General features: G+C 50.4%; 3 protein-coding genes across 7 annotated transcripts in view; 1 reads left to right on the top strand and 2 right to left on the bottom strand.

Annotated features, from left to right (window-relative positions):
• The window catches only part of LOC141725822 (uncharacterized), a 31,557-nt gene extending 16,900 nt beyond the window's left edge, over positions 1 to 14,657 (top strand). For 3 of the 5 annotated variants that reach the window (XM_074529903.1, XM_074529902.1, XM_074529905.1), the window contains 2 exons: positions 12,822 to 12,887; positions 13,040 to 14,657. In XM_074529903.1, the coding sequence (XP_074386004.1) occupies positions 12,822 to 12,887; positions 13,040 to 14,046 (1,073 nt within the window). In that variant the 3' untranslated portion in view covers positions 14,047 to 14,657. Of the gene's footprint in view, positions 1 to 4,232; positions 4,671 to 4,781; positions 10,095 to 12,821; positions 12,888 to 13,039 lie in introns of those variants that run through there. The other 2 variants (XM_074529900.1, XM_074529904.1) reach the window with 2 other exon arrangements.
• LOC141725833 (uncharacterized) overlaps positions 1 to 25,412 on the bottom strand; it is an 81,610-nt gene that overhangs the window by 50,254 nt on the left and 5,944 nt on the right. The window lies entirely within an intron of this gene.
• LOC141725824 (uncharacterized) overlaps positions 18,934 to 25,412 on the bottom strand; it is a 78,668-nt gene continuing 72,189 nt past the window's right edge. Inside the window, exon 4 of the mRNA XM_074529913.1 lies at positions 18,934 to 22,058. Within this exon, the coding sequence (XP_074386014.1) occupies positions 20,884 to 22,058 (1,175 nt within the window). The 3' untranslated portion in view covers positions 18,934 to 20,883. The remainder of the gene's footprint in view (positions 22,059 to 25,412) is intronic.

Genomic DNA, 25,412 nt, shown 5'->3' with positions numbered 1-25,412 from the left:
AAGGAATGTGCTGCATGAATCTGGCAGATCACTCAAAGTCAGTTCATGAAAACATTAAAAAATAGAAGACAGTATAAAAAAGCTTGGGGAGCTCACTGGATCCTGGTTCGATGATGTGGTTGAATTTTTCGATCTTTCTCCTTTGTGGAAAGTGCTTTTAGAAATAGAGTTTTATATTTTAGTAGGACTTTTGGTTCTCATGCTCATTGTGCCATGCATCCTTTTGTGTGTGTGACAGGTCATGAATCGAGTCGCCAAAGAGGTGTTTTTGGTGCAAACAGATGGGGGAGATGTCAGAACTCAGTACATCCCTCCTGGTGTCCGAGTTGCCAAGGACCCCACCAGGGTGGTTGGAGACCCTGGCATGCTGCCCAGAACACCTGGGGATTTGATTTTGACCCTTGGAGCAAGTTACCAGCTTTGTATGAGGACGTGAAAGTCACACAGGTTTGAATTGAGTAATGACAAAATAATCACAGGATGAAAATGTAGATTTTAGGATTTTTGGTATGGGGGTTATGGGGACAAGATGGAGGAATCAGGGCATGTCTAGCCTTTCTTCTTGTTCTTCTTGTTCTCCATTTTCTGCTGTGATGTTGGCACTTTGGGATTGGTTTAGAGTAGAAGTGCACTGTCTAAAATAGGTGATAGGTATTGGGAATTAAGTGTCAATATGATATACGTAGTTTGTAGTATAAAAAGAACACACCACCTTGGGAGCGGTCAGAGTGCTCGTGGCTGCCCTGCTGAGCAGACCTCGGCTGGGCAGAAAGAAAATTTTATAGATAAGAATTAATAAACAACCTCAAGACCGAAAAGTGAAGAGTCCAGACTCGTTCTTCAGTTGCACAGGCCGAAGCACAGACATCCTACGCATCTCGGGGCAGCAATTATCAATCAGCTACGCGAGAATGAACGAGATTCCCACTGTCCCTGCCTGCTATCCAGCAAAACCACAGCCAAGGGAACGGGCTTGGCAGAATCAGCGGTATTGGAAACCCAAATTGCCCTAGAATTTTGGCAATAATTACAAACTGGCCAGAAGGTAAAACTCTGGTCTCGCTGACAAAGAAGAATAAGAACAAGTGACACGGGCTGAAGAAGCTCCACCCTACAATCAACTGCCAGCAGAAGAAACACGCTGCGTTGTTCTCACTGATGGTTCATGTTGCATCGTAGGCATGAACAACGACTGGAGAGCGGCCATACGTGAATCATGATTTTAAAAATTTAAGATTTTAGCTGAGGATTAGAACCAATTCACATTGAAGTCAGATACACCAAAAATAGGACAATGATTATTAGATGCCTAAGCTAAAGCTAATTGTTATATTATGAGCTCATTTGTAGAAAAAAGTGGAGCAAGTGAACCATTAGAGGAACATATTGAAAGCAGTAGAACAATGCCCAGCACCTAGACTCTGTGTTAATCCATCACAAAGCAGGGGCCTTGGATTGTGCCAGAGGGTCACAGAGACCTGATGAAGACCTTCCTGACTTCATCCCTGGACAACTGGCCCAATTTGAGACCACCGACCCAAATCAAGAGAAGAATTGTGTGCACGTGAAGGACTAATAATGTCATTTTAATACAACGTGGGGATGGGAGGTGCTGGGGTTATGCATACGTATTATTTTGGGAAATGAACAGAAGGCAAAAATCCTTGTGTGGTGCAGTCATGCATTTTGAGAATGACTCCCGCGTGCTGCCCACCCACGTTATAAACATACAACTTTCTAACTTTAACTAGTTAGAGTAGTTGTCCTTGATCTTCAGTTTTAATGATTCAGTTAGCAAGCCAGCCAGGAGGAGACTCTGCTGGGCTGTGAGACCAGCTCAGGTCATGGACCCCCTTGGTGCACCCCCAGGATATTCCTGGAAGAGTGGGCTCTGCTGCACAGACTGTTCATCCAGCAGCAGACAAGGACGCCTGACTACTAAAACTCCAGACAAAATGGCATTGTAAAATTCAGGAATTTAGCGGGACTTTCTGTGAGTAGAAAATTGAAAATTTTCTGTTCTGTTTAAACATTGAAACAGTTTTAAACAGTGACCGGTAAGGCGTGGTCAGGAGAGGCCTTTTGGTAAGTCGTGGGAGACGTCCCACGTGCAATTTATGCCTCTGTAGTGTGCTTGCAAGCTGAAGTTGCAGTTGAAATCTGGTTGCCAGCAGAAAGAGTTGTTGAACTGTTGTACTGAGCTCGGGCTTTTGGTGCTGCCATTTGTTTTGCCTTAGAGAGCTCAGTTTGCTACCAGCCGGGGCTAGCAGTCATAAGGGCAAATGCTGGTCTAAGGTTGTTATAACTGAGTTTGTGTGTGTGGAAATACCCCTTTCACAGTGAGTTTGTGTGTGTGGAAAGAAATAACCCTTTCACAGTGAGTTTGTGTGTGTGAACTTTCTAGTTTTGGGGAACAGCATTCACTGTGACACCTGGTGTTTGAGTATAACCATTCTTTCATAAGGCTTTGTGTTCAGGTGTTAACCAATCCTTTGCCTGTGGGACCTGGCAGGCGAGGATCCAACGCTGTAACACAGTGCCTTTGTGATCCCTCTCCTTGTGGAGTTTGCAAAGTTGCAACTTTGGATTCATCTGGTGTAGTGTGAGATTTTGCTGACTATTGTGTAAATGTTATAATTGTAACAAGCTGGTAATTTTTGTTGTGTGTCATCTGTGTTAAGCTATGTATTAAGCTTGAGCCTGAGTCAAAAGGGTTAAGCCACCCTTTTAGAAGGGTTTTATCTTGAACTGGTGTTTGTGGGCTGTCAGAGCTGTAATAGAGACAGCTTGTTATAAGTTGATTCCCCAGACTTGAGGTACAGGAGAGCTGTGTGGGTTTTTTCCCCTGCAGTGTGGTAACTTGATTCTTGGGACTGTATAGCACTGTTTGTGAGATTTTAAGATTTTGTCTGCAACAAGTGCAGCAGTTTATGTGGAAAAAGAAGTGTGGTGATTGTAGGAGGTAGGGCCTGGCGTTCGGAAGATGTTGTGATGTTATGGGAAGACAGGGCCCCTGCCCCCTTAGATAAGAAAATTAACATAGGAATGTAGCCCCCTGAACCAGATGCCAGTAACTTTCCACTTGCCCAGTAACTTTCCATCCCTTACTAACCATAGATGGTAAAGACAGACCCCCACCTGACGTAGAAGCCCCCTAGACTATAAAACCCCACGAGAAGGGAGAATAAAGGCCTTTGATCCTCCACCATATTGGTGTCCGCGTGTTTCTTAGGCCCGAGCGACCCTGGGGAAGGGGGTTGCCGTGCTGTCTCCCGAAAACAGGCCGCCTGCCTTGTATCAGAAGGCAACAGGTGATTTATGTGCATTAAATCACATTAAAAGACTTCCAGGAATTCCCCCCCGCCCCCATTTGTGGTGTTTGTGGGCATATCAGATTTTTTCTGTAAAAGGGACATCCTTTTTATTTATTTTATTTGTGGTTAGACAGATTAAAGGAATCCCTTTACCTTGGCAGTGGGAAAAGTGCATATAATATGTCTCTATGCAGATATAAAATACTATATGTATTTTGTTGTAGTGATTAGTAGGGCAGTATCAACATTTTAACAGTATGGTAAATGTAGTTTTGTAGTTAAAGTAGGAACTATGTATGTGGGATAGTTTTCTAAGAAATGAATGAGGTACTTGCACCAGATAGCAGCCACAGGACACCTAAATCTTTCAGGGAAAGAGAATTTAGTGCTCTCTTATCAGAAGAAGCAAACTTCTTCCCACCTTGCTAAGCCATGAAGACGCCACTAAGGATTAGGAGGAAGAAGTTGACACTGACCAGACAGAATCCTTTGTTTGAATGGAATTTATGCATCATGTATGAGGTGTATGAATATGCAACAGGCTATTGCTTTCAATGGTTAATCCTCTGATAACGGGTGACCTTTTTTGGGCTTATTTTACCCAAAAAAGGTACCCGGTCCTCCATAACTTACTTCTTATTGTCTCACATTTTCCTACTTTAATTGTTCAAATTTTTATTACTTTAATTAAATTACTATTTTTCTGCCAATTTTATTACTATTAAACTTGAAATTTTTTTTTTTTTTAAAGTGAAGGGCGTTTTTCACAATGGAGGCATGAGAGGAAAAGTGGATTTAAGGGTCTTCACTTAGTTCTCATTATCCACCTCTGCGATTTTGGAGTTTTCTGTCAGAAATCTCTCCCTTCCCCCACTCATCCACAGAGTTTTGGGCAGTTTTCCCATTGTTGCAGTAAATTAAAGCAGTGTACTAATGCGCCTAATAAGGGGTAGGAAAACTGAGGGCTTTCCTCGGAGCCGGAGCCACCGGAGCCGCAGTGCCGGGAAAGCCGTGGAGAAGTTTGTTTGTGTTTTCAGCTCAAACCCCTCGGGCCGGGGCCCGTTCCAGGGCTGTTCCTCAGCTCCGGCTCTGCCCTCACGCAGCCCGGGGGGCCCTGAGAGCGCGGGGCGGGGCTGTGCCGTGTGCAGAGCCCGCCCCTGGCTGCGATTGGGCGGTGCTGCCGTCAGTCGTGGTTGTGGTGCGCTGATTGGTGGGAGCGGGGCGGAGCGGGGCTCCGGTGGCGGGCTGAGGGCGGTCCTGGCGCCATTGTCGAAGCGTGTGTGCGGTCCCGGGAGTGGCGGCAACGGCCGGAGCGCGGTGAGGCGGCGGCGGAGCTCGGAGGCGGCCGCAGCGCAGGTGGGAGCCGCGCTGGTTTGTGCGGGGGCTCGGGGCTGGCTGCGGGCCTCGGGGGCGGCAGGGGGCTCGGGCGGGTTGGTTGTGCCGTGTCCGGCCCGCGTTGCCGCTGGCGTGAGGGCGCTGCGGGAGCGGCTGCCCGCGGTCTCCTTGCGGCCGCTGCCTCGGCAGGAGCGGCTGCCGGAGCAGCGCTGGCTCGGCCCGGTTGCTGTGGCTGGGACAGAGGGGGCTGCCCCGTGCCCGGGGCTGTGCGGGGAAATTGCCGTGGCCGGAGGTTTGTGTGCCCAGAGGAGACAGAGGAGTCCTGTAAAAGTGACTTTATTGCTGAGCAGAGGGAGAGGCCGTGGGGCATTTGCCGAGGGCTCTCTGCCATTGTTGTAGTTCGCAGCCTTCTTTTTATTCTCATTTACCCGGCTCATCTCCCTCTCCCTTTGCGCACTGGCTGGGGTATACTTGGAAGGTTCAGACCTCCCGATCCGCCAACTGCATGTCCTCGTTAATGTGCGTCCCCACTTTTTTATAACAGCCAGTATTCACGCCTCTGTTAAGTTGTTATTCTTGTCGAAGTTCAGGAATTTAGCGGGACTTTATGTGAGCAGCAGTCCATGTTAATTAGTAACATTTATTGCAGCTGGTGATTTCGCCCCTTATTTCCTTATCTACAAGTCCCTGGCCCCTCGCTCAGCTGCTGAATGAGCTGCACACTCGAAATGTGGAGCATGGTAAAAAGATGAGAGTTGCTGCAGCACATCCGAGGAGAAACAGCATTCGTTTAACCCATGGTCTGCCAGGGAGCCACAAAACCGTGTCCCATTCCCATCCTTTCCACGTTTGGACCAATACATGAGCTGCTTTTTTGTTTCTGGTGTTATTTTTTTTTTAACCACTTTTCCTTTGTCATCTATTTGCCAACAGCAGTTTGAGCCATTTAATTTTCTACAAACTCCTCTTTTTTCTACTGACAGATGATCTGATCCCATCCCATGGTAAAGGGCTGTGTTCCTCATTTCAGTGGATTGGTCAGCAGGAAGGTCAGGAGCTGGAGCTGTCTGGTTCGTTATTATTGCGAGGGCAGCTTGTAATCTAATGATGCCAGTGAAATGAGAAATGGATTCTGTGGCTCCTGATATGAATTGGTTCAGGTTCCCAGGGCCTGGTCCATGGTGTTGTAGGATTTGTTCTGGTAGCCTTTCAGCTTTTCCCCATTTTTGGCCGCTTTCTCCCGCCAGGGCTGCATCAATTGACTGCTTTTCTCTAATTCAGTCATCAAATCCTTGGATTCCCAACTGATTTCCCTGAATTTTTGGTAGCAAAATAATCCCCAGTGCTGTAATATACCCTATATAACACAGACAGTGGCAGCACATGTTGGAGTGGGCACAGGGATGATTCCCCTCCATTTATTTATAGTGAAGTTTTCCCAACATTGTCCATGTGCTGTTTCCCTTTGCAGCTTCACCCGTTTGTGTTGCAGGGTCAGATATCCTCCCCCTGGGCTCTGCCTCGAGCTGTGCAAATTCCATCAGTGCCAGCAGGCAGAGCTTGGGGTGAGGGGCAGAGGGAATCAGCCCAATTCCTTCCCCAGGCAAGAGACCCAGGTGCATTGTCCACACTTTGCCCAGCAGTGTTCATTTGCATTTCTAAAGCTTCTCTGCAGGCTGCCTGGAATGGAGCTTCTCTTCCAGGGCAGCCATCAGGTGAGTCACATGTGCCTGCCCAGAATCTGCTTTGTTTAAAATAAATATTAACTGTTTCCCAGTTAAAAGTATAACGGTAAATGTTCTTCAATTTTACAAAATGCAACATAAAGGCGAACATGGAAAAACCCAGACCCAAACTTGATTCTCGCACTTCTGTCCCAAACCTACCTAAAAATGTAAAGTGGGAATATTACGCCAAATTTTTCTCATATCATTATTTTGTCGCTGAAAGAATCTCTTTAGTGTTAGACAGTCAAGACATTCCTTGATTCTGGCCTGCATGTGCAACAGAAGTTAATTGTTTCACAAACAGCTCAGCTGTGCAGAGAAAATTATTCCATGCCTTGTGAGTTTTACTCGTTTTATCCTAGGCTTTATGTAGTGTGAACCAATCTAAATCCACTGCCTTAATGTTCATTGCTTCCCAGTTGTGTAAGGTTTTAGTATTTGGTTTCCTGTTGGACCCGAATTTCTTCCCCTCTGATGTGAATTCGGTCTCCACACTCCTGGATTTCCTTCTCAGGCTTTTCTAGCCCAGGTGTCTCCAGTTCTGCCGGGAGCAGTGTCTGGGGTAGCTGTTGGTTGCTGTTTGCTGCTGGGCAGTGTTGATGTTTTGTTGCTGGTCGTTATCTCTGTGGGTATCTTTTGGGCTATTCCCAGTCTGTTGGGATGTTGAACTCATCTCCATTGAGTGGTGTAACACCCCTAAATAAACCCTTTAAAATTCCTTTCCCCAAGGCAAAGACAAACCAAGCCTGAGTAGAGAAATAAACCAAACTCGGTACATTTTGCAGCAGTGCAATGGCAGGCAGCCCAGAGTGTGGGTGTCAGTGAGCCCCAGAGTGGAATTGTGCCCTGGTGTTCCCCAGCAGCTGTGGCAGTGCAGGCCCAGGCAGCGCTGAAGCTGCAGCAGTGGCAGCAAGGCTTGGCCCCAGTGGCTGGAGATGGCAGAGGAGGGTGGCCAGGATTGCAGAGGATTCCAGGCGAGGATCTGTGGGCAGGCGCAGGGGCTTGGCCCGCTGTGGAGCCCTGGCTGCTGCTGCGTTGCCTTCAGGGCAGGCTCAGGGGCGGCCTCCCATCCTCCTGCTGCAGGCGGGAAGTGCAAATCTCCGGGGCTTCAGAGCCCTTGAGGCCAGGCTGAGGGGTCCCTCCGTGTTGAGCTGTGCTGGCGGCTGTTTCTGGCCTCAGGGACACTTGGCATGGGCCCCTTGGCCACCAGTGGTGCTGCTTTGCACTCCTTGGGCAGGAGCCGATGTCCTGGCTGGGTGTTGGCAGCAGCAAAGTGCCAGGGCAGGCTCTGTGCCAGCCCAGCTTGCTGTGGGAGAATATGCTTTGATATCTGCTCCAGTGGTTGCTGAAGCAGTGAGAATTGTTTTTGCCCCCCTGTTAGGTGCCATGGTGTCAGCAGAAGATATTGAAGCCTTCCTGCTCAGGGCATTTCAGTGCCAGGCTCTCACAAGCACCCAGAGCTGCGTGGGTTGAGCTGAGTATGGGGCGGTGACCTGCGCTGTGTCTGATTCCCCTTCCTTAATAACAGCCTGTCTTGTAGCTCTTTTCCCTTCTGCTGGCCCTGCAGAGCCATCCACAAACACATTTTCTCCCTCAGGCCAGGGAATGTCCCATCATCAATCTGTCCCAGCCGGGGTCTGGAGCTCTGTCCCTTGAGTGCAGTCCTGGGTTCCTTGCCAGCCCCTCTCCAGGCTGTTCAAACAGGAGGCTGCGTTAAACCCTCTCCCTGTCCTCAGTTCTAAATGCTCCTGTGCCACTGAACAAGTTTCATACTATATATGAAACATACTATATAATAACCGAGCCCTGCTCATCCATTTAGAGGCTCTCTTGGTTGTCAAAGCTTTAACTTGATGCCATACTTGAACTGTAGGAGGTCCTATATAAGGTTAAACGTTTTAGCACAAGAATTCCTCTGGAAAGACCCTGTTTAGCATCCACCTATAATTCAAATTCTTTTACCCTGTCTGGAAGGCCCAGACCAGCCTCCTTAGTTAATCTTCATTTTAACACTTGAAAATTCTGTGTTTGCTCCTTGTGTCCGTCCATCCAGTTTGTTGACTGGCAGGATAGGAGTATTATAGGGAGGCATCCTTGGTTCCAAAAGTCCTGCCTTTAACTCAATACCAGGGTATGAGCCCTTCCTTCCCTCTCTTGGAACCAGATATTGCTTGTCCTGGTTGCTTTAAAGTAATTTGTAGAGACTCCATATCTAATTTTCCCTATTTCCCTGGGGCTGCCCACACTTCTGGGTTCACTTCTGCATGGGCCTGGTAAGATTTTGGCACAAAGGTAGAACAGAACTAGCCTCTGTATCCCCTTTTACGGTATTAAAATCCAGCTCTCAAATTCTTTCCTATTTAATTATAGGAGGCAGAAAATGAAATTCATTTGTTTCAGACCTATCCCCCACAGCTTCTAACAGTGGTTAAACAAATCATACCTGCTCATCTTTCCCACTCATTCCCTTAAAAATCAAAATATACCTTTACTATTTTCCCCATTAGGTCCAAGATTCAGAGTGGATTGAGTGGCCCCTGTGTCCATCAGAAAATGCCTCCTCTCAATGCAGACCCACTCTGAATGTTCTCAAGGGCTGCAGTGTGGAGGGTCCCTGGTGTGATGGGAGCTGTGCCAGCCCTGGCAATCCATGTCCATCAAGGGGTGGACTTGCTGGTGCTGAGGGTGCTGCTGTCTGTGCTTGCAGTGTCCTTGTGCCCTGCAGCTGGAGCCCTGGTTCCTTGCCAGGGGCTGTTTGGGTGGGCTCTCCCCTGCCGAGGAGGGCAATGCCTGTGCCAGGTGCTTGTGGCCGAGCCGTGCCCTGGGTGCTGGGGCCCCTTGGGCCCTGGGGTTGATCCCTCAGGTGCTGTAGGAACTGTGCCCTGGCCTTTGCCTTCAGCTTGGCCCTTTTCTGCTCCCTTCTTGCATTCACCTGCTGTGCCTTTGTGCCCAAGTGCTGCAGGGCCTTCTTGTGCCCCTCCTGCAGCCCCCTCAGTGCCTGTGGGTGCTTGTCTTGCTTTACAAGAGAGGTGTCTGCTCGGGAAGGCAGAAAAAGCCTCTCCTGGAATGGAGAATGCAAACCCCCTCCCTCTTCATTTTTAGACTAGTGAAATGAAGGGGCTGTTATGCAAAGATATGGGAATAGGAATACCAGTTCTTTACTAGTGTGTATACTAAAGCAAACAAACACCAACAGCTGCGGCACTGACAGCAAACAGAGCCCGGAGCCAGTCCCGGCCTTTGGGCTGCGGCGCTTTCCCCTTGGGTGCAGTTCCGGGCACGGCCGGCAGGGGCGCTGGTGGCTCCCGCGGGGCGGGGCAGCGCATCCCTCCCATGGGAACCTCTCTGAACGGGAATAGAGCAATCCCTTCATCTAACTCTTTCACTTTTTTACCTTGTATCGCTGTTCTCCCGTGTTTTGGGAAAGAATTTGGAGAGGGCTGCCTTTTAACTGAGCTCCTAGTGTTTCGATAAGGTGCTTCCTGTAGAGAGAGAGAGTTTCCCTGAATAGCCGTAGCTGTGGTTTCCAAGGGGACGTAACTCAGAGCAGGACGGGGTCAGGGGAGGATATCCCGCCGAGGCTTGGTGGGAGTGTGGGCCGGGTCTGCTGCCGGAATTGGCAGAGGGGGATGTTCCCGTGGAGCCCGAGGCGGAGCGTGGGCAGCCCCCAGATGGCTGATGGCGGCTGATCCGGCGGGTCCCGGCAGAGCAAAGGCAGGTGGGAGAGCCCGGCAGCAGCGGCGGTGCCCAGCGCAGGTGGCACGGGCAGGGCAGGCGGGGATGGGATGGCTGGGACCCCCCCTGGGTGCGGTGGGCGCGGTGACCTCGGAGCAGGCGGCGGGACAGAGCAACCCCCATCTTGCCCAGCATGGGCGGCAGAGCGGCCGCGGGCCAGGCAGTGGGAGCAGGGCACACAAATTGAGCGAGAGCGCCGGGGCAGGTGGAGCTGCCCTGGGCAGTGAGGCCGCACCTGGGATGGAAAGCGGGGCAGGCGGAGCTGAGGCGGGCAGCGAGCCGGGACCCGGGACAGGCGCCTGGGCCGCGAACGGAGGGGGCAAGAGCTGCAGAGGATCCCACTCTCTTTCTGAGTTTTCCTCCTGCTCCCCTCCCTTTCATTTCCACTTGTTCTTTTCTTGTCTTTTTTGGTTTGTTTGTGATACTTAAAAGGTTTTTATTCTCCTAAAATCTCATATGGCATTCTCTTTATTCTAGATGAAATGGGTTTTTTTTACAAATCAATCCAGAACCTAACAAAAGTAAACTTCTGCATGGATGCTTTAAATTGCCGATGGGCTAAATCACAACCTCCTAATGTTCTTTTTCTCTTCACCTTTTTATTTATCCTTTCGCAAATTAAGCCTCTTTCAGTTACTTGCTTTGCTACTCCAAAAATCCCAGTGCACTCATAGTTCCTTAAAAAATGATCACACACAGCTTGAGTATCCCAGTGGGTTTTCTGATGCCTATCTTCTAATATTTTCCTAGTAAGCACATTTTATTATGAAATTGTCTTCCATCAGGAAGTCTCCATTTCCCTGATTTATCTTGTTCACTTCCTATCTTATTTAATTATTTTTTCTCGGCTTCCCTAAACTTTGGAATTTCCAATTTTTCCTCGCTTGGAGTTAATATTAATTTAAGTCTTTCTGCTGCATCCTTAGCTTTGTGATGTGCCCCCAGTTTGCCCAGTTTGCCTCTCCTTTGGCCCGGGCCGGGTTCCCCCCGCCCGCAGCGGCTGGAGCAGCCGAGAGCCCCGCGCTGCCCATCCCGACCTGTCCCGGCTCCATCCCCGCTCCTGCCGCGGCTGCGAGGGCTGCGGGAACGGGGCACCGAGGGTTTGACTGCTGATGGGGGAGGAGGAGGAGGCAGGGAAGGGCAGGGATGAAGGGGGAGGAGGTGGAGTTATGGGGGAGGAGAAGGGATGGAAGGGGAGGGGTGGAAGAGGAGGGATGAAGGCGGAGACAGAGCAGTAATGGAAGGAAGAGAGAGAGGTGGGGATAACACAGAGTAGGAGGAGGAGGAGGAGGCGGGATGGAAGGGGAGGAGCGGGAGGAAGAGGAAGAGGAGGGACAAAGGCAGATCGAGGCTGAGCTGATGGAACCACGCTGTTGATCCCTGCCTGAATTCGCGGCCGCCACCGGTGGGATCATCACCCCCCCTATCGCACCGGTAAACGGGGACGGGGAGCTCGGCCCGGATATCCCGGAGGGTCCCTGGGTTGGGGTTTTTGGGGATGTTTGGAGAATGAAGAAGTCCAAGGCTGAGCGGAAAAGGCCCCTTGGGGGGATGTCGGGGGGTGGCGGTGGCGGCTGCCGGCAGAGGCAGCCTGGAGGAGCAGAGCCCTGTGTCCCACAGGAGCCCAAAGTGGGAGCCCAGAGAGGGGGGAGCGCCGCCATTGGCGGGAGCCTCAAGAGCCTGGAGAGGGGCAGGGGGGACTCCTTGGAGCCGCTGCAGCCCCGAGCAGAGAATGAGGGGAGAAGGGAGCCCGGGAGCCCAAACAGCCCCGGCATCCCGAAATGGGGAGAGCGAAGCCGGGGGAGCTTTTGGCATTGCTGGGACTGCCAGCAGCCTGAGCAGGGCTGGCACCGAGGAGAAGGGGGACCCCCAATCCAAGTGTGACCCGAGCAGCTGGGATAGAGGGGAACTCCCAAACACCTGAGGGGAGAGACCAGGGACGGGGAACTCCTGGGAGGCTTTTTCAGGGCTGAATCTGCATGTTTCTGAGGTTTTTCTGGAGCCCAGAGTGCCAGTGACTTGTAGAGATGGACTTGGGCAGAGGAACCTTCAAACTCAGTGTGTGTTGGGGAAGATGAAACAGGAAAACCTTATAAATATGATTGTCTGGCAGAAGATTTTGGGAATATAAGAAACAATAAGGATGACTGAAATGAAAGCAAGCTCTGAGATACCTGTTAGTGAACAACTGGAAAACAATGGTGTAGCCCGACTGAAGGTAAACCCCTTTTGATGAAACAATTCCCTCTGCTTGCAGACAGATCCAAGGGTCACAGCAGACCCTACAGCTTGGTAGAGGGAGTCCAAAGAGGAGGTTTTAGGGTTTAAAGTGTAAAACGTTATGATAATGTAATGACTTTTACAGGCTGTGTGTAAGTGCTATAGGATTTGTATCTTGTAGTAGATTGGTTAGTGAGAAAGAGAATATTCAGCACAGAAGAAGATTTATTGTATTGTAACGGGACCCTTACTCTCTTACGCTCTTCCCCTCTTACTCTCTCACCCTCTCACCCTCTCTACCCCTCTCTTCTCTCGGGCCTGCTCCGAGCTGTGCCTGGCAGCTCCAAGCAGGGCCCTGCACCCAGGCCCTTTGCAATAAACCGCAAGTTCCACGCTCTGGCTGCAGAGCTCTCTCGTCTCCGTCCATCCCGACCGTCCTCCCCCCCGACACTCCTACAAATGCTCTCATCTCTTGTTTTCCCCAAACCAGGATTTCCCATTGCCAAGGCCTGGAAGGCTGCGAGGAAGAGGAAGTTTCCCCGGGACACTGAGGCAGGTGAGGAGGAAGTCAGTGCCCCTTTCCCCTCTGTGCTCCTCCATCTCCCTGTCCAGCACGGCCCCGGCTGCAGCTCAGCCCTGGGGGATCTCCTTGCCCTTGCCTGTGGCACGGAGGCAAATCCCATCCTGTCCTTGTCCTTCCTTCCCCAGAGCAGGAGCTGAGCATGGAGAGCAGGGAGGACAAATGCCCGCGGCAGAACCTGGTGGAAGAGGCCGTTTTGAGCGGCTCCACGGCACAGGAAGCCAACAGGGAGGAAAAGTCCCGGAGATGCCGCACGAGGAGGGGCTGCAAACGCAGCCGGCGGGGATCTGAGGGGGAAAGAGCCAGCCTGGGCCGGGAAGGCGGCCGGAGACGGAGCCAGAGCTCGGAGCTGGTGCTCCATGAGCAGCTCCATGATGGGGAGAAGCCCCACACGTGCAGGGAGTGTGGGAAGAGCTTCAGGTGGAACTGCAACCTGATCAGGCACCAGAGGATCCACACTGGGGAGAAACCCTACGAGTGTGGGAAGTGTGGGAAGAGCTTCAGAGAGAGCTCCAGCCTGATTGTGCACCAGAGGATCCACACTGGGGAGAAGCCCTACGAGTGTGGGGAGTGTGGCAAGAGCTTCAGAGAGAGTTCCCACCTGATCAGCCACCAGAGGATCCACACTGGGGAGAGGCCGTACAAGTGTTCCGAGTGTGGGATGTGCTTCAGAGAGAGCTCCAACCTGATCAGGCACCAGAGGATCCACACTGCGGAGACGCCCTATGAGTGTTCCAAGTGTGGGAAGAGGTTTAATATCAGCTCCAATCTCCTCCGGCACTATCAGAGTCACAGAGAGGAGAGGCCCTTCCAATGCCCCGACTGTGGGAAGGGATTCAAGCTCAACTCCACCCTCATCAGACACCAGCACATCCACACTGGGGAGAGGCCCTACGAGTGTGATAAATGCAGGAAGAGGTTTCAGAACAGCTCCGATCTCCTCCTGCACTATCGAATTCACACAGAGGAGAGGCCCTTCCGCTGCCCCGACTGCGGGAAGGGATTCAAGCAAAACGCCCACCTCATCAGGCACCGGCGCATCCACACTGGGGAGAGGCCCTACGAGTGTCCCCAGTGTGGGAAGAGCTTCTCACAGAGCTCTGACTTGACCCGACACCAACGGAGGCACCACTAAGGGAAGCCCTGCGAGTGCCCCGAGTGCGGGCAGAGCTTCGTGCGCTGCTCCAGCTCCATCCCCCACTGGAGGAGGCACTTTGGGCACAGCCCTGGTCACTCACATTCCCTGTGATCCATGTTGGGAACACACCTGGCTGCTTCGCCATTTGGTTTGGCCTTAATTTTCCTCTGCTTCACCTTCATCTTTTAAAAACACCCCAAAACTGGATTAAATGAAGGAAATTCATCGAGTATATCTGAAGGTCCATAATTTCTCAATTTGTTTTAGAGGGAATTTAGGATTTGGGGATGCGTTCTGTGTGGAGTGCTGCTGTTGCTAAGAGGCAGGAATTTGATCTCACCGTCCTTATGTTGCTAAGAACTCCTCCCCTGACCCCAGGCCCAACTCCACCCTTGGGATACCCTGTAAAAATTCCATAGCCCTGCCTTTGGGAGTTAAGAAATTGATTCCCGAAGGATCAGCCCTATACCCACTGTATTCCAAGAGGATCACCCTGTTTCATTGGATTCTCGGAGGATTCTGACTCTATCACTGTTTTTTTTTTTGTTTGTACTACTGCATTTGTATTTTTAATTCTTCTTAATAAAGAACTGTTATTTCTACTCCCATATCTTTGCCTGAGAGTTCCTTAATTTCAAAAGTATTTAATATTTTTATACTATATTATTATTATTATTATTACTACTACTACTACTAATAATAATAGTAGTAGTAAAAGCAAGAGTGTTTACATTTTCTATTTCAGTGGAGGCTCCTAACATGGGGAGACACCCCCAAGGATGGGCCATCTAATATACTTCCTGAAATATGTAAATTAGTTTATGGATATGCATGAGGGTCTATGGATATACAAGAGGCTGATGTAATGAAAACCATATTAATTAGGGGTGTCCCCGAAAATAACTAGGGGAGTCTTGGTGGCCATAACAACTTTTGCTCAGTTGTCCTTGTCTCCCATGACATCAGCCTGGTACATATTTATCGACTTTTTGCATATCCATAAAGTACTTTACATATTCCAGAAACAAAATTGGCTTCATCCTGTTTGGGGGTCCCACCTCCCTCCCAGCTCAATTTGGGGTTTCCCATCCCCCTCCCAGCTCAGTTTTGGGATCCCATCTTCCTCCCAGCCTAATTTGGGTGTCCCATTCCCCTCCCACCTCAATTTGAGGGTCCCATCCCCTTCCCACCTCAATTTTGGGGTCCCGACCCTCTTTTCCCCGCTCTCCCCTTTCTGATCGTTCCCCCAATCCCCACCCCCGTGTTCGGTTTTGGGGGCTCCAGGCCTCTCCTGCTCCTGTTTGGAGTCCTGACCCTGTTTTGGATTAATTTGGGGTCCCCCAGCCCATCCCCAGGGTCACCTTTCCCCCCGCCCCCCACCAAATTCCGCTCCTGGCAACTGATGAGTCATCAGCGAGACATGCTCTGATTGGCTGGAAATTACCCCGCCTGGTCTCTGAGTATTTCCCGCAGTGAGAGGCCTTGGTGTGTGGCTGGCAAGTGATGAGTCAGAGTCGGGCCGGGCGCTGATTGGCTGAAAATCGCTGAGCGGGGCCAGTGCTCTGAATTTGTGCCCAGCAACTGGAACATCATCAGTGCCACGCGTTGTGATTGGTCGGGATCTGTTTTGAGGTGGGGATGGGAGGAACTGGGGTTACTTGGGGTTTATTTGGGTTTATTTAGGGTTTGTTTGGGGTTATTGATGGACTATTTGGGGTTTATCTTGGATTTTACTTCGTTTCTTTGAAATGTTTTGGGGTTATTTGGAAGTATTTGGGTTTATTTGGAAGTATTTGGGTTTCTTTGGGCTTCTTTGGGTTTATTTGGGCTTATTTGGAAATTTGGGGTTCTTGGGGTTATGTTGGTGTTTATGGGGTTTTTTAGGTGCAGTTGAAATCAATTGGTGTTTTTTGGGTTTCATTTGGGTGTTTATTTTGTTATTTTCGGTTAGTTTGGATTTGTTTGGGGTTATTTGCAGGACTTTAAGGTATTGTTTGGGTTTTTTTCGAGGTATTTGGGGTTTATTTTGAGTGTTTTGTGGTTATTTGGGTTATTTGGCGTCATGTGGGGTCAATAATTTTGGCAATGTTTCTCCTGCAAAAAACGGGAATTTTTCCTTAAAAATCTGAGTGTGTTTCCCCAAAAAAACTGGAATGTCCCGTAAAAATCTCAGACTTTTCCCAGCCAATAGCAGCGTGCCCTGCCCCAAACCATCCAATCACCACACTTCATCTCCCAAATCAACGAATCACGGCGCGTACTGCCCCAAACCAACCAAACACCGCACGCCTCCCCTGAGACACGCCCTCCTTTCACGCGCCTGAACCAACCAATCAATCTCCGCACGTCTCCCCTCAGCAACTCCCGCCTTATTGCCTCTATCCGACCAATCAGCGCCCAACCGCTCTCCTCCCCCTCCCATCTTCTGTCAATCACCATGCCCTCTACGAAACCAACCAATCACCAGGCATCTCCCCTCAGCAACTCCCCCCTCCCCCCCCGCCTTCCCAATCAGAGCGGAGCCCGAAGCAGCGCCCCCTGACCCCGGGGTCGGGCATGGAGAGGGCACCCCCTCCCCCCCCACCCGCCGGGACCCCCTCAGGGACCCCCGGGAGCCGCCCCGGGCTCGGGCGGGTCCTGCGGGAGGCGCTGGAGAGAGCGGCTGAGGCGCTGGGAGAGGACGGGGGGCTCCGGGAGCTGCTGAGGAGGCGCAGGGACAGGTGAGGGGTCCTGGAGGGGTCGTGAGGGGAATTTGGGGAGGGGTCTTGAGGAGGTTTGGGGGTGATTTGGGGAGGGTCTGGGGGGAACTTGAGGGCGTTTTAGCGGGGGGTGCTGGGGGGGTTTTGGGGGGAATTTGGGGAGGGGTCCTCGGGGGGTGTCACGATCTGTCCTCACGGACGGGTTTCGTGATGGTTCATGGATTTGATCTCAGGGTGCAAAAAGAACCGACACGGTACAAGGGGGTTTGCAATGATAATCGAAACAAATGCACCTTTATTGAAGGAGCACAGCAAAACGTGATAGAGGGATTAAGGGAGAGAAAAAGATGGGAGAAGAGAGAGAGACAAGAGAGAGAGAGAAAGAGAGAGGGGGATAGAGCTACCAATCGTAGAGACGAAGTCCTTTGGTCCAGTCCAGTCAAGGACCCACCTGTTGCGTCGGGGAGATCTCGAAGTCTCTCACTAACTCAGAGGTTTTTATTATGATAACTCTATTGGAAATTGCAAGGGGGGGGATACAGATACAATAAGGAATAGATGTAACAGGTAGTCCATGCTCTCAGCAGTAAGCGAGACCCATTGTCTTCTTGGTCCAGCAGTCACAACCTGCAGGCAAACATCTCGCTTTGGTCAGCTTGCCTCCCCCACACACCTGCCCCGGGCTGGGGGTTTCAGTCCCAGTCCTTGGAAGGAGCAGAGGGGCCTTTTCACATGGGGGTTCCATGTCTCAGTCCTTGGTGGAGAGGCTCCTTCCATCTCAGTCTGTCTGTCCTGGTGGTTGTAAAACAGGTGAGGGTCTTCTGTGGGGGGACCACCTGAAACTCAGGAGAAGTCCAGCCAGGCCGAGAGGTGGGACAGCTCCCGCTGCTGTTGTTACAGAAAGGGCACGGTGCCCCTTCTTCTTCTCCTTGGGCTCAGTGTAGCACACAGCAAACAACACCTGTGAGAACAATGGCTTAGCACTGTGCTCTCAGGTCTCAGGCACATGACTTTCTCCCTTGGAGCCAGAGATTTCAGACATGAGAGGTCTTCTCTTCAGTGGTCCCCCAATGAGGATCATGAGGCAGATGAGGGAAAATTCGGAGAGACTCTCACACGACACCGTTACTCACAATTGTCTTGAGGGATCTTCATCAGCAGAACTCTGGAGCATCATTGGTGAGTCTGCAGAACTCGCCGTACATTGGTGGTATAACCCGGAAAAATAGGGACGACAGAGAGAGGAAAAAGAGAATGAGAGAAGGAAAAGAAAGGATAAGAGAAGGAGGGGGAAAAGCAAACAATAAACATCATATTGATTATCATAAAAATTTTCACAAATGGTTGATTAATTAAAACAATATTACTTTTAAAACAATATTTAAAGGGTTAAAACCAGTCACAAATAATCAAAAACAAAAGCAATCAGGACATATTAATACAAGCATTAACTTTAAAAAATTATTTTCTAAAACAATTCACTAAAAATCTAATGTAATTTCCACAAAATCATAAATGGAAATCAAGGATTATTCCAAAACACATAGGCTTCATTCATAATTGCCTTGTGTCAAATGTCCTGGAGATGTGCACATTGTAGAGGATATCAGCCAAGTTGTGTGCATTAACTATAGATGTCAATCTCTTCAGCTGTTTCATGCTCCAGTTAATAATGAATAGGACTGCTGATAAAATAAAACCAAACAGAATTAGTATCAAAAGGATAACAATGGGATGACGCTGTTCAGGACACCCGTGTGTCCTAGGGTGACGTTACGATGCTTGTATCCCCTTCATATGTTCTGTGCCTTTAAGACTGTCTCTGTAGTGTGAAAGTTTTGTTTGGGTTTTTCTTATCAAGGACACGGAGACGGGGCAGTGCATAGTTCTGCTTTCACCTTTTTGCTTTGCTCTCTCTCTCTCTCTGGCTCTTACTTCTGCTTCACTTCTGCTTGCTTTTGCTCCTGCTCATTAGCTAGTTTAGCTAAGCAGTCCAAATTCCTTCCTGGTCTGTTTCTCCTTTCGTTTTTTCAACCTTCTCGAACCTGCTCCAGACTGGGACCTGGGAACACCGAGAGTTTGCACCTTGTGGCTGCAGCAGCTGCCCCAGCGCCGGAAGGACTGAGAACAGAGCGACCACCCCCGAGAGAGACTTTCTGAATTTGTCACCTTTTTCAGAGTGGTGTCATCCGGTATTGATCATTCTGTGTGCTGGGGGTGCTGTGCCTGTTAAATAAACAGGTTCTTTCCTCTTCTCTCTGAGGAATCCTTCCCAAACCGGTTGGGGGGAGGGACCGTGTGGGTTTGCTTTCTGGAGGGGCCCCCTTTGGAGATTCTCTACCAAATTTGCCCTAAACCAGGACAAAATCTGGTGCCCAACATGTGGGGCTCGAGAGAGTGGAAAAACCCTGTTTTGAGTGGTTAGGGTTAGGGTTAGGGTTAGGGTTAGGGTTAGGTGCTCTGTCTCTCTCTCTCCTGGGGGGGAGGTGTGGCTGCCCGATGCCTCTCGGGGCTCTTCCACCCTTCCATCCTCGGGCCAGGCCTACCTCACCCAGCCCCAAACCAGCCAGGAGCTGGGCAGGGGAGGCCCGACCTGCTTCCCTCGCTGGAACCCAAGAGAGCTTCCCCCTAGAGTGCTCTGCTTTTTAACCCCTGTGTTCTCAGAGGCGTATCCAATGTCCCCAGCGGCCAAACCAGGTGCCAGTATTCAAATGTGAGCACCTACTGGCCTGACCACTTCATATCCCAGAAAACTAACTTCCTCTCAAACCACGACATCTATATAATCTCAGTCCAGTTTATCCCAGTCTGTAGGAACCCAGTCCATTTGATCCCAATCCATATTTGATCCCAGTCCATATTTGATCCCTGTCCATAGCTTATCCTAGTCCACGTTTGATCCCAGTCCATAAAATCTGTCATATTTGATCCAGGCCATATTTGATCCCAGTCCAAAGTTGATCCCAGTCCTGATTTGATCCCAGTCCAGTTTATCCCAGTCCATAGTTGATTTTAGTCCATATTTGATCCCAGTCCCTATTTCATCGCAGTCCCCGTTTGATCCTAGTCCATATTTGATCCCAACCCCTATTTGATCCCAGTCCATGTTTGATACCAGTCCGTATTGCCCTGCACACATTCCAAAACTGTGCAATTCCAGCTTCCAGCCAGGAAAAGATGTTCCCGCCCTTGAAAGGAAATGGAGGAAAATCCTACAGAGACATTTCCCTGCCAGCCTTCAAGACTTCAGCTCCTGGGATGGGGAATTGAAATAATAATTGGGAAATAAAATAATAAATAATCAGGGGAGGGTCTGTGGGGACAGGGGGGTCATCTAAATCAGGGCAGGGGTCAATTAAATCAGGGGAAGAGGAATTAAAACAGGGAAAGGTCAGCTAAATCAGGGGAGGGTCTTTGGTGGTCACTGGGGCAATAAATCAGGGGAGGGTATTGGGTGGTCCCTGAGGCAATTAAATATAGGGAGGGTCTCTGGTGGTGCCTGGGTCAGTTAAATCAGGAGAGGGTCTCTGGTGGTCCGTGGGTCCAGGGAGACACAGAGAGAAACAGAGCAGGCAAAGAGAGGCAGGAGAGAAAAGGGAACACCAAGACAATGAGCTGAGAAGGCGGCACTCTGCAAACAGAACTGCAACAGACTGAACATGAACGGGAGAGAAATCAGTAAGTCTCAGAGTTTTATTTGCTGTCAAATACATCCCACACACCCAGCCCCACACAATCTCCATCCCACCACTCTAATTGAGATCCCACGACTCTAAATCACCTCCCAGCCTCATGTCAGCCTGATGGCTGCGGAATCGAGTGAGTTTGGCATGGGATTGAGTTTTTTCAGGTGGGTTTGAATTTTTTTGGGGGCAAGATTGAGCTGTTTTCACTGGGATTTGAGTGGTTTGGAGGTAACAGATCCATTCCTCTTGGTTTTTGCAGTGCAAAGAGATGGAGAATAGAAAAAAATTAGGGTAAAATTAAAAGTAGAAGCAGCCAAGAGTGTTCTCAACATGGATCACAGGGAATGTGGCTCACCTGGGCTGTGCCCAAAGTGCCTCCTCCAGTGGGGGATGGAGCTGGAGCAGCGCACGAAGCTCTGCCCGCACTCGGGGCACTCGCAGAGCTTTTCTTAGTGGTGCCTCCGTCGGTGTCGGGTCAATTCAGAGCTGCTGGAGAAGCTTTTCCCACACTGGGGACATTCGTAGGGCCTCTCCCCAGTGTGGATGCGCCGGTGGATGATGAGGTGGGAGTTGTGCTTGAATCCCTTCCCACAGTCGGGGCAGCGGAAGGGCCTCTCCTCTGTGTGAATCCGATAGTGCAGGAGGACACAGGAGCTGGTCGGAAACCTCTTCCTGCATTTATCACACTCGTAGGGCCTCTCCCCAGTGTGGATGCGCCGGTGCTTGATGAGGTGGGAGTTCTGCCTGAATCCTTTCCCGCAGTCGAGGCATTGGAAGGGCCTCTCCTCTCTGTGAATCCGACAGTGTTGGAGGAGAACAGAGCTGGTCTTAAACCTCTTCCCACACTTGGAACACTCATGGGGCCTCTCCGCAGTGTGGGTCCTCTGGTGCCTGATCAGGTTGGGGCTCGCTCTGAAGCACATCCCACACTCTGAGCACTTGTATGGCCTTTCTCCAGTGTGGGTCCTCTGGTGGTCCATCAGGATAGATCTCCGGCTGAAGCCCTTCCCACACTCCCCACACTCGTAGGGCCGTTCCCCAGTGTGGATCCTCTGGTGCACAATCAGGTCGCAGTTCCGCCTGAAGCTCTTCCCACACTCCACGCACTCATAGGGCTTCTCTCCAGTGTGGATCCTCTGGTGCCTGATCAGGCTGGAGCTCACGCTGAAGCTCTTCCCACACTCCTCACATTCATAGGGCTTCTCTCCAGTGTGGATCCTCTGGTGCATGATCAGGCTGGAGCTCTCTCTGAAGCTCTTCCCACACTTCCCACACTCGTAGAGTTTCTCCCCAGTGTGAATCCTCTGGTGCCTGATCAGGTTGGAGTTCCGCCTGAAGCTCTTCCCACACTCCCTGCACGTGTGGGGCTTCTCCCCATCATGGAGCTGCTCATGGAGCACCAGCTCCGAGCTCTGGCTCCGTCTCCGGCCGCCTTCCCGGCCCAGGCTGGCTCTTTCCCCCTCAGATCCCCGCCGGCTGCGTTTGCAGCCCCTCCTCGTGCGGCATCTCCGGGGCTTTTCCTCCCCGTTGGCTTCGTGCGCCGTGGAGCCGCTCAAAACGGCCTCTTCCACCAGGTTCTGCCGCGGGCATTTGTCCTCCCTGCTCTCCATGCTCAGCTCCTGCTCTGGGGAAGGAAGGACAAGGACAGGATGGGATTTGCCTCCGTGCCACAGGCAAGGGCAAGGAGATCCCCCAGGGCTGAGCTGCAGCCGGGGCCGTGCTAGGCTGGGAGATGGAGCAGCACAGAGGGGAAAGGGGCACTGACTTCCTCCTCACCTGCCTCAGTGTCCCGGGGCATCTTCCTCTTCCTCGCAGCCTCCCAGGCCTTGGCAATGGGAAATCCTGGTTTGGGGAAAACAATGGATGAGAGCGTTTGTAGGAGCGTCGGGGGGCAGGAAGGTCGGGATGGACGGAGACGAGAGAGCTCTGCAGCCAGGGCGTGGAACTTGCGGTTTATTGCAAAGGGCCTGGGTGCAGGGCCCTGCTTGGAGCTGCCAGGCACAGCTCGGAGCAGGCCCGAGAGAAGAGAGGGGTAGAGAGGGTGAGAGGGTAAGAGAGTAAGAGGAGAAGAGCGTAAGAGAGTAAGGGTCCCGTTACAATACAATAAATCTTCTTCTGTGTTGAATATTCTCTTTCTCACTAACCAATCCAGTACAAGATACAAATCCTATAGCATTTATATACAGACTGGAAAAATCATCACATCACCATGCTGTGTTACATTTTCAACCCTAAAAACTCCTCTTTGGACCCTTTCTATTGACCTAGTGGGGTCTGCTGTGACCCTTGGATCTGTCTGCAAGCAGAGGGAATTGTTTGATCAAAAGGGGATTACTTTCAGTTGGGCCACACTATTGTTTTCCTGTTGTTCACTAACTAAGGCATCTCAAAGCTTGCTTTCATTACAATCTTCCTTATTCTTCCTATATTCCCAAAATATTTTGCCAGACAATCGTATTTATAAGGCTTTCCTGTTTCATCTTCCCCAAAACACATTGAGTTTGAAGGTCCCTCTGCCCAAGTCCATGTCTACAAGTCACCGACCATCAGGGCTCCACAAAAACCTCCCAAACACCAAGATTCAGCCCTGAAAAAGCCTCCCAGGAGTTCCCCGTCCCTGGTTCCTCCCCTCTGGTGTTCGGGGGCTCCCCCCTGTCCCAGCTGCTGGGGGTCACGCTTGGATTGGGGGTCCCCCTTCTCCTCGGTGCCCGCCCTGCCCAGGCTGCTGGCAGTCCCAGCAATGCCAAAAGCTCCCCCCGCTTCGCTCTCCCCATTTCGGGATGCCGGGGCTGTTTGGGCTCCCGGGCTCCCTTCTCCCCTCATTCTCTGCTCTGGGCTGTGAATGAGACGAGGGCTGGTTGTCCCAGACCTGCCAAGTGAGTGCTGGAGTCTCCCACACTGGGTTTCCAACTTTCCTGGAGGGAAGCAGCCAGTAAAGAGACACAGCGAGTGAGGAGTGAGAGAATCCCCCGGGGTAACTGGGACTGGGTCTCAGAGAGAGGCTGGACCCCTTGGAGGAAGGGAGGAGTTTCCGAGCCCAATCCACTAGGAAACGGGACAAAAGCGGCTCCTAAAAATTCTGCTGGTTTTAGGGATAAGAGTGCCCAAGAGCATCCAGAATTAAAACCTGCTGGGTTGAGGAATTAATATTCCAAGAGCATCCTGGGTTGTGCAAAATTCTGCCGGATTCAGGATATGCTCAAGAGCATCTGGGGTTGGGCAGCACAGCTGGGTTGAGGGATATCCAAGAGTACCAGGACTGGCAAGAAACACATAAACTTGTAATAGGTGATGTGAAAGTGTGGTGTATGGTAGAGATAAGTCATGCTACTAGTGTATAAAATATTGTAAAATCCACATTATGTCTTTTGACCATCCTGGCCAGGAGCAGTGTCTTATTCATATACATCTAGTTCCTGGACTTGGTTGAGATAAACATCGGGGTTTTTAAGGAAAGAACAGAAGCTTCCAGGGCGATAATCGCTGGCTTCCCCGGGTCACCAGGTCCACCCAAGAGTGATTAACGCCTCCTTGATTACAGCTACCACAATGATCCACAGCCCCACCCTGCTGCATGTGAATGCTGACTTCCCCGGAGTCTACTGACAACATCAGACACCGGGACTGAGTCTTTGTCCACCTCTGCACAGGTAAAGCCAAGGTTATGCATGGGAAGAGAAACAAAGAACATTCGGTCATCTCTGCCTCGAGCAGAATAAACTGTAAAAGAACTCGCTGCGTCAGGCAGCATTTGTGAACAGGGGGAGACTCTGACATTCGCAGGTCAGATCCGTGTTCACCCAGCACCGAACCCAGGCTCGACGCTCACCCTTGGCTGTGGTAGTGTAGATGACCGAACTTTTGTATTGCAGACAAATTAATAAATCTTTGCGAAATTTTCTTATAAGTTTGGCTCTCGATTTGATCATTTATAACAAAAGATACCTTATTGTTGTCTTGTTGTGTGTGAGAGTGAGTCACACACAAAATCAGCCTCAGCTTCCCGGGTGGGTGGGAAGGGGGGCTGTGGAAAGAGGAGTGTGTGACCCACAAATAAGCCATTGTTCTCCTGGGCGTGTGGGGGCTGTGGCATAAGGTACAGGTGACCTGCAAACGGGCCATTGTCCCCAGGGCGTGTGAGGGGGCCGTGGCTAAAGAGTGTGAGTGACACACAAATCAGCCCCACAGGGGAACGGCACCGGAGGCAGCAGAGTCAGGGCCCTCCCAGGAGGCCCGGAGATACTGAGACCCAGAGGCCACCCCAAGGCCAGGGGGGGCACAGGGACCCGCGATTCTCTGTCAACAGGGATCCACTCTGTGTCCTGAGGACGGGAAAGAATGTGTGGAAGTGAATGGAAAATAAAAGTGAGTGAATGTAGTGGAATGAAAGTATAGGTAATGTAGATTCTGTATTTTAAGCTTCACGATATCTCCTTGGAGGGAGGTGTATTGTACTGAAAGTAGTGTGAGAAAAAAGTTTTTTATTTTTGTGTGTGTAGTTGAAAGAAAAGTGGTATTTAGGTTGTTAGGGAATGTGAAAAACAGAGGCAGAAGATGAATAGATAAGATCTTGAAAACGAGACAGAAAACCAGTAAGTTGGATACAGGGAAAAAAAAGAAAAAGAATAGTCCTTTGTGAGTTATGTTAGCTAACAGAGATACACCTCCTTGCAAAAGGAGAAAATACAGGGTATGTAGTAGTCGATGGGAAAAACATGCAAACTATGGAAAAAGGGAAATTAACCTTAAATTAGTAAGCTCAAACTTGTGAATTATATACTTTAAAAAGAGCACTAGAATATTTAACACAAAATAAAGGATATATATATACTGATTCAAGGTATGCCTTTAGAGTAGTACATACCTGTAAAAAATTTGGAAAGGAAAATATTACTTAATACAAAAAGAAAAGGATTAGTACATGAGTAACTTATTTTAGAGGTTTTGGAGGCATTAAAATACCTAAAAGAGATAGCTA

Source organism: Zonotrichia albicollis, chromosome 31 (genome assembly GCF_047830755.1).
Source record: "Zonotrichia albicollis isolate bZonAlb1 chromosome 31, bZonAlb1.hap1, whole genome shotgun sequence".
NCBI classification, from domain to species: domain Eukaryota; kingdom Metazoa; phylum Chordata; class Aves; order Passeriformes; family Passerellidae; genus Zonotrichia; species Zonotrichia albicollis.
The sequence above is the reverse complement of the archived record's forward strand: the minus strand, read 5'-3'. Positions and strand labels throughout refer to the sequence as shown.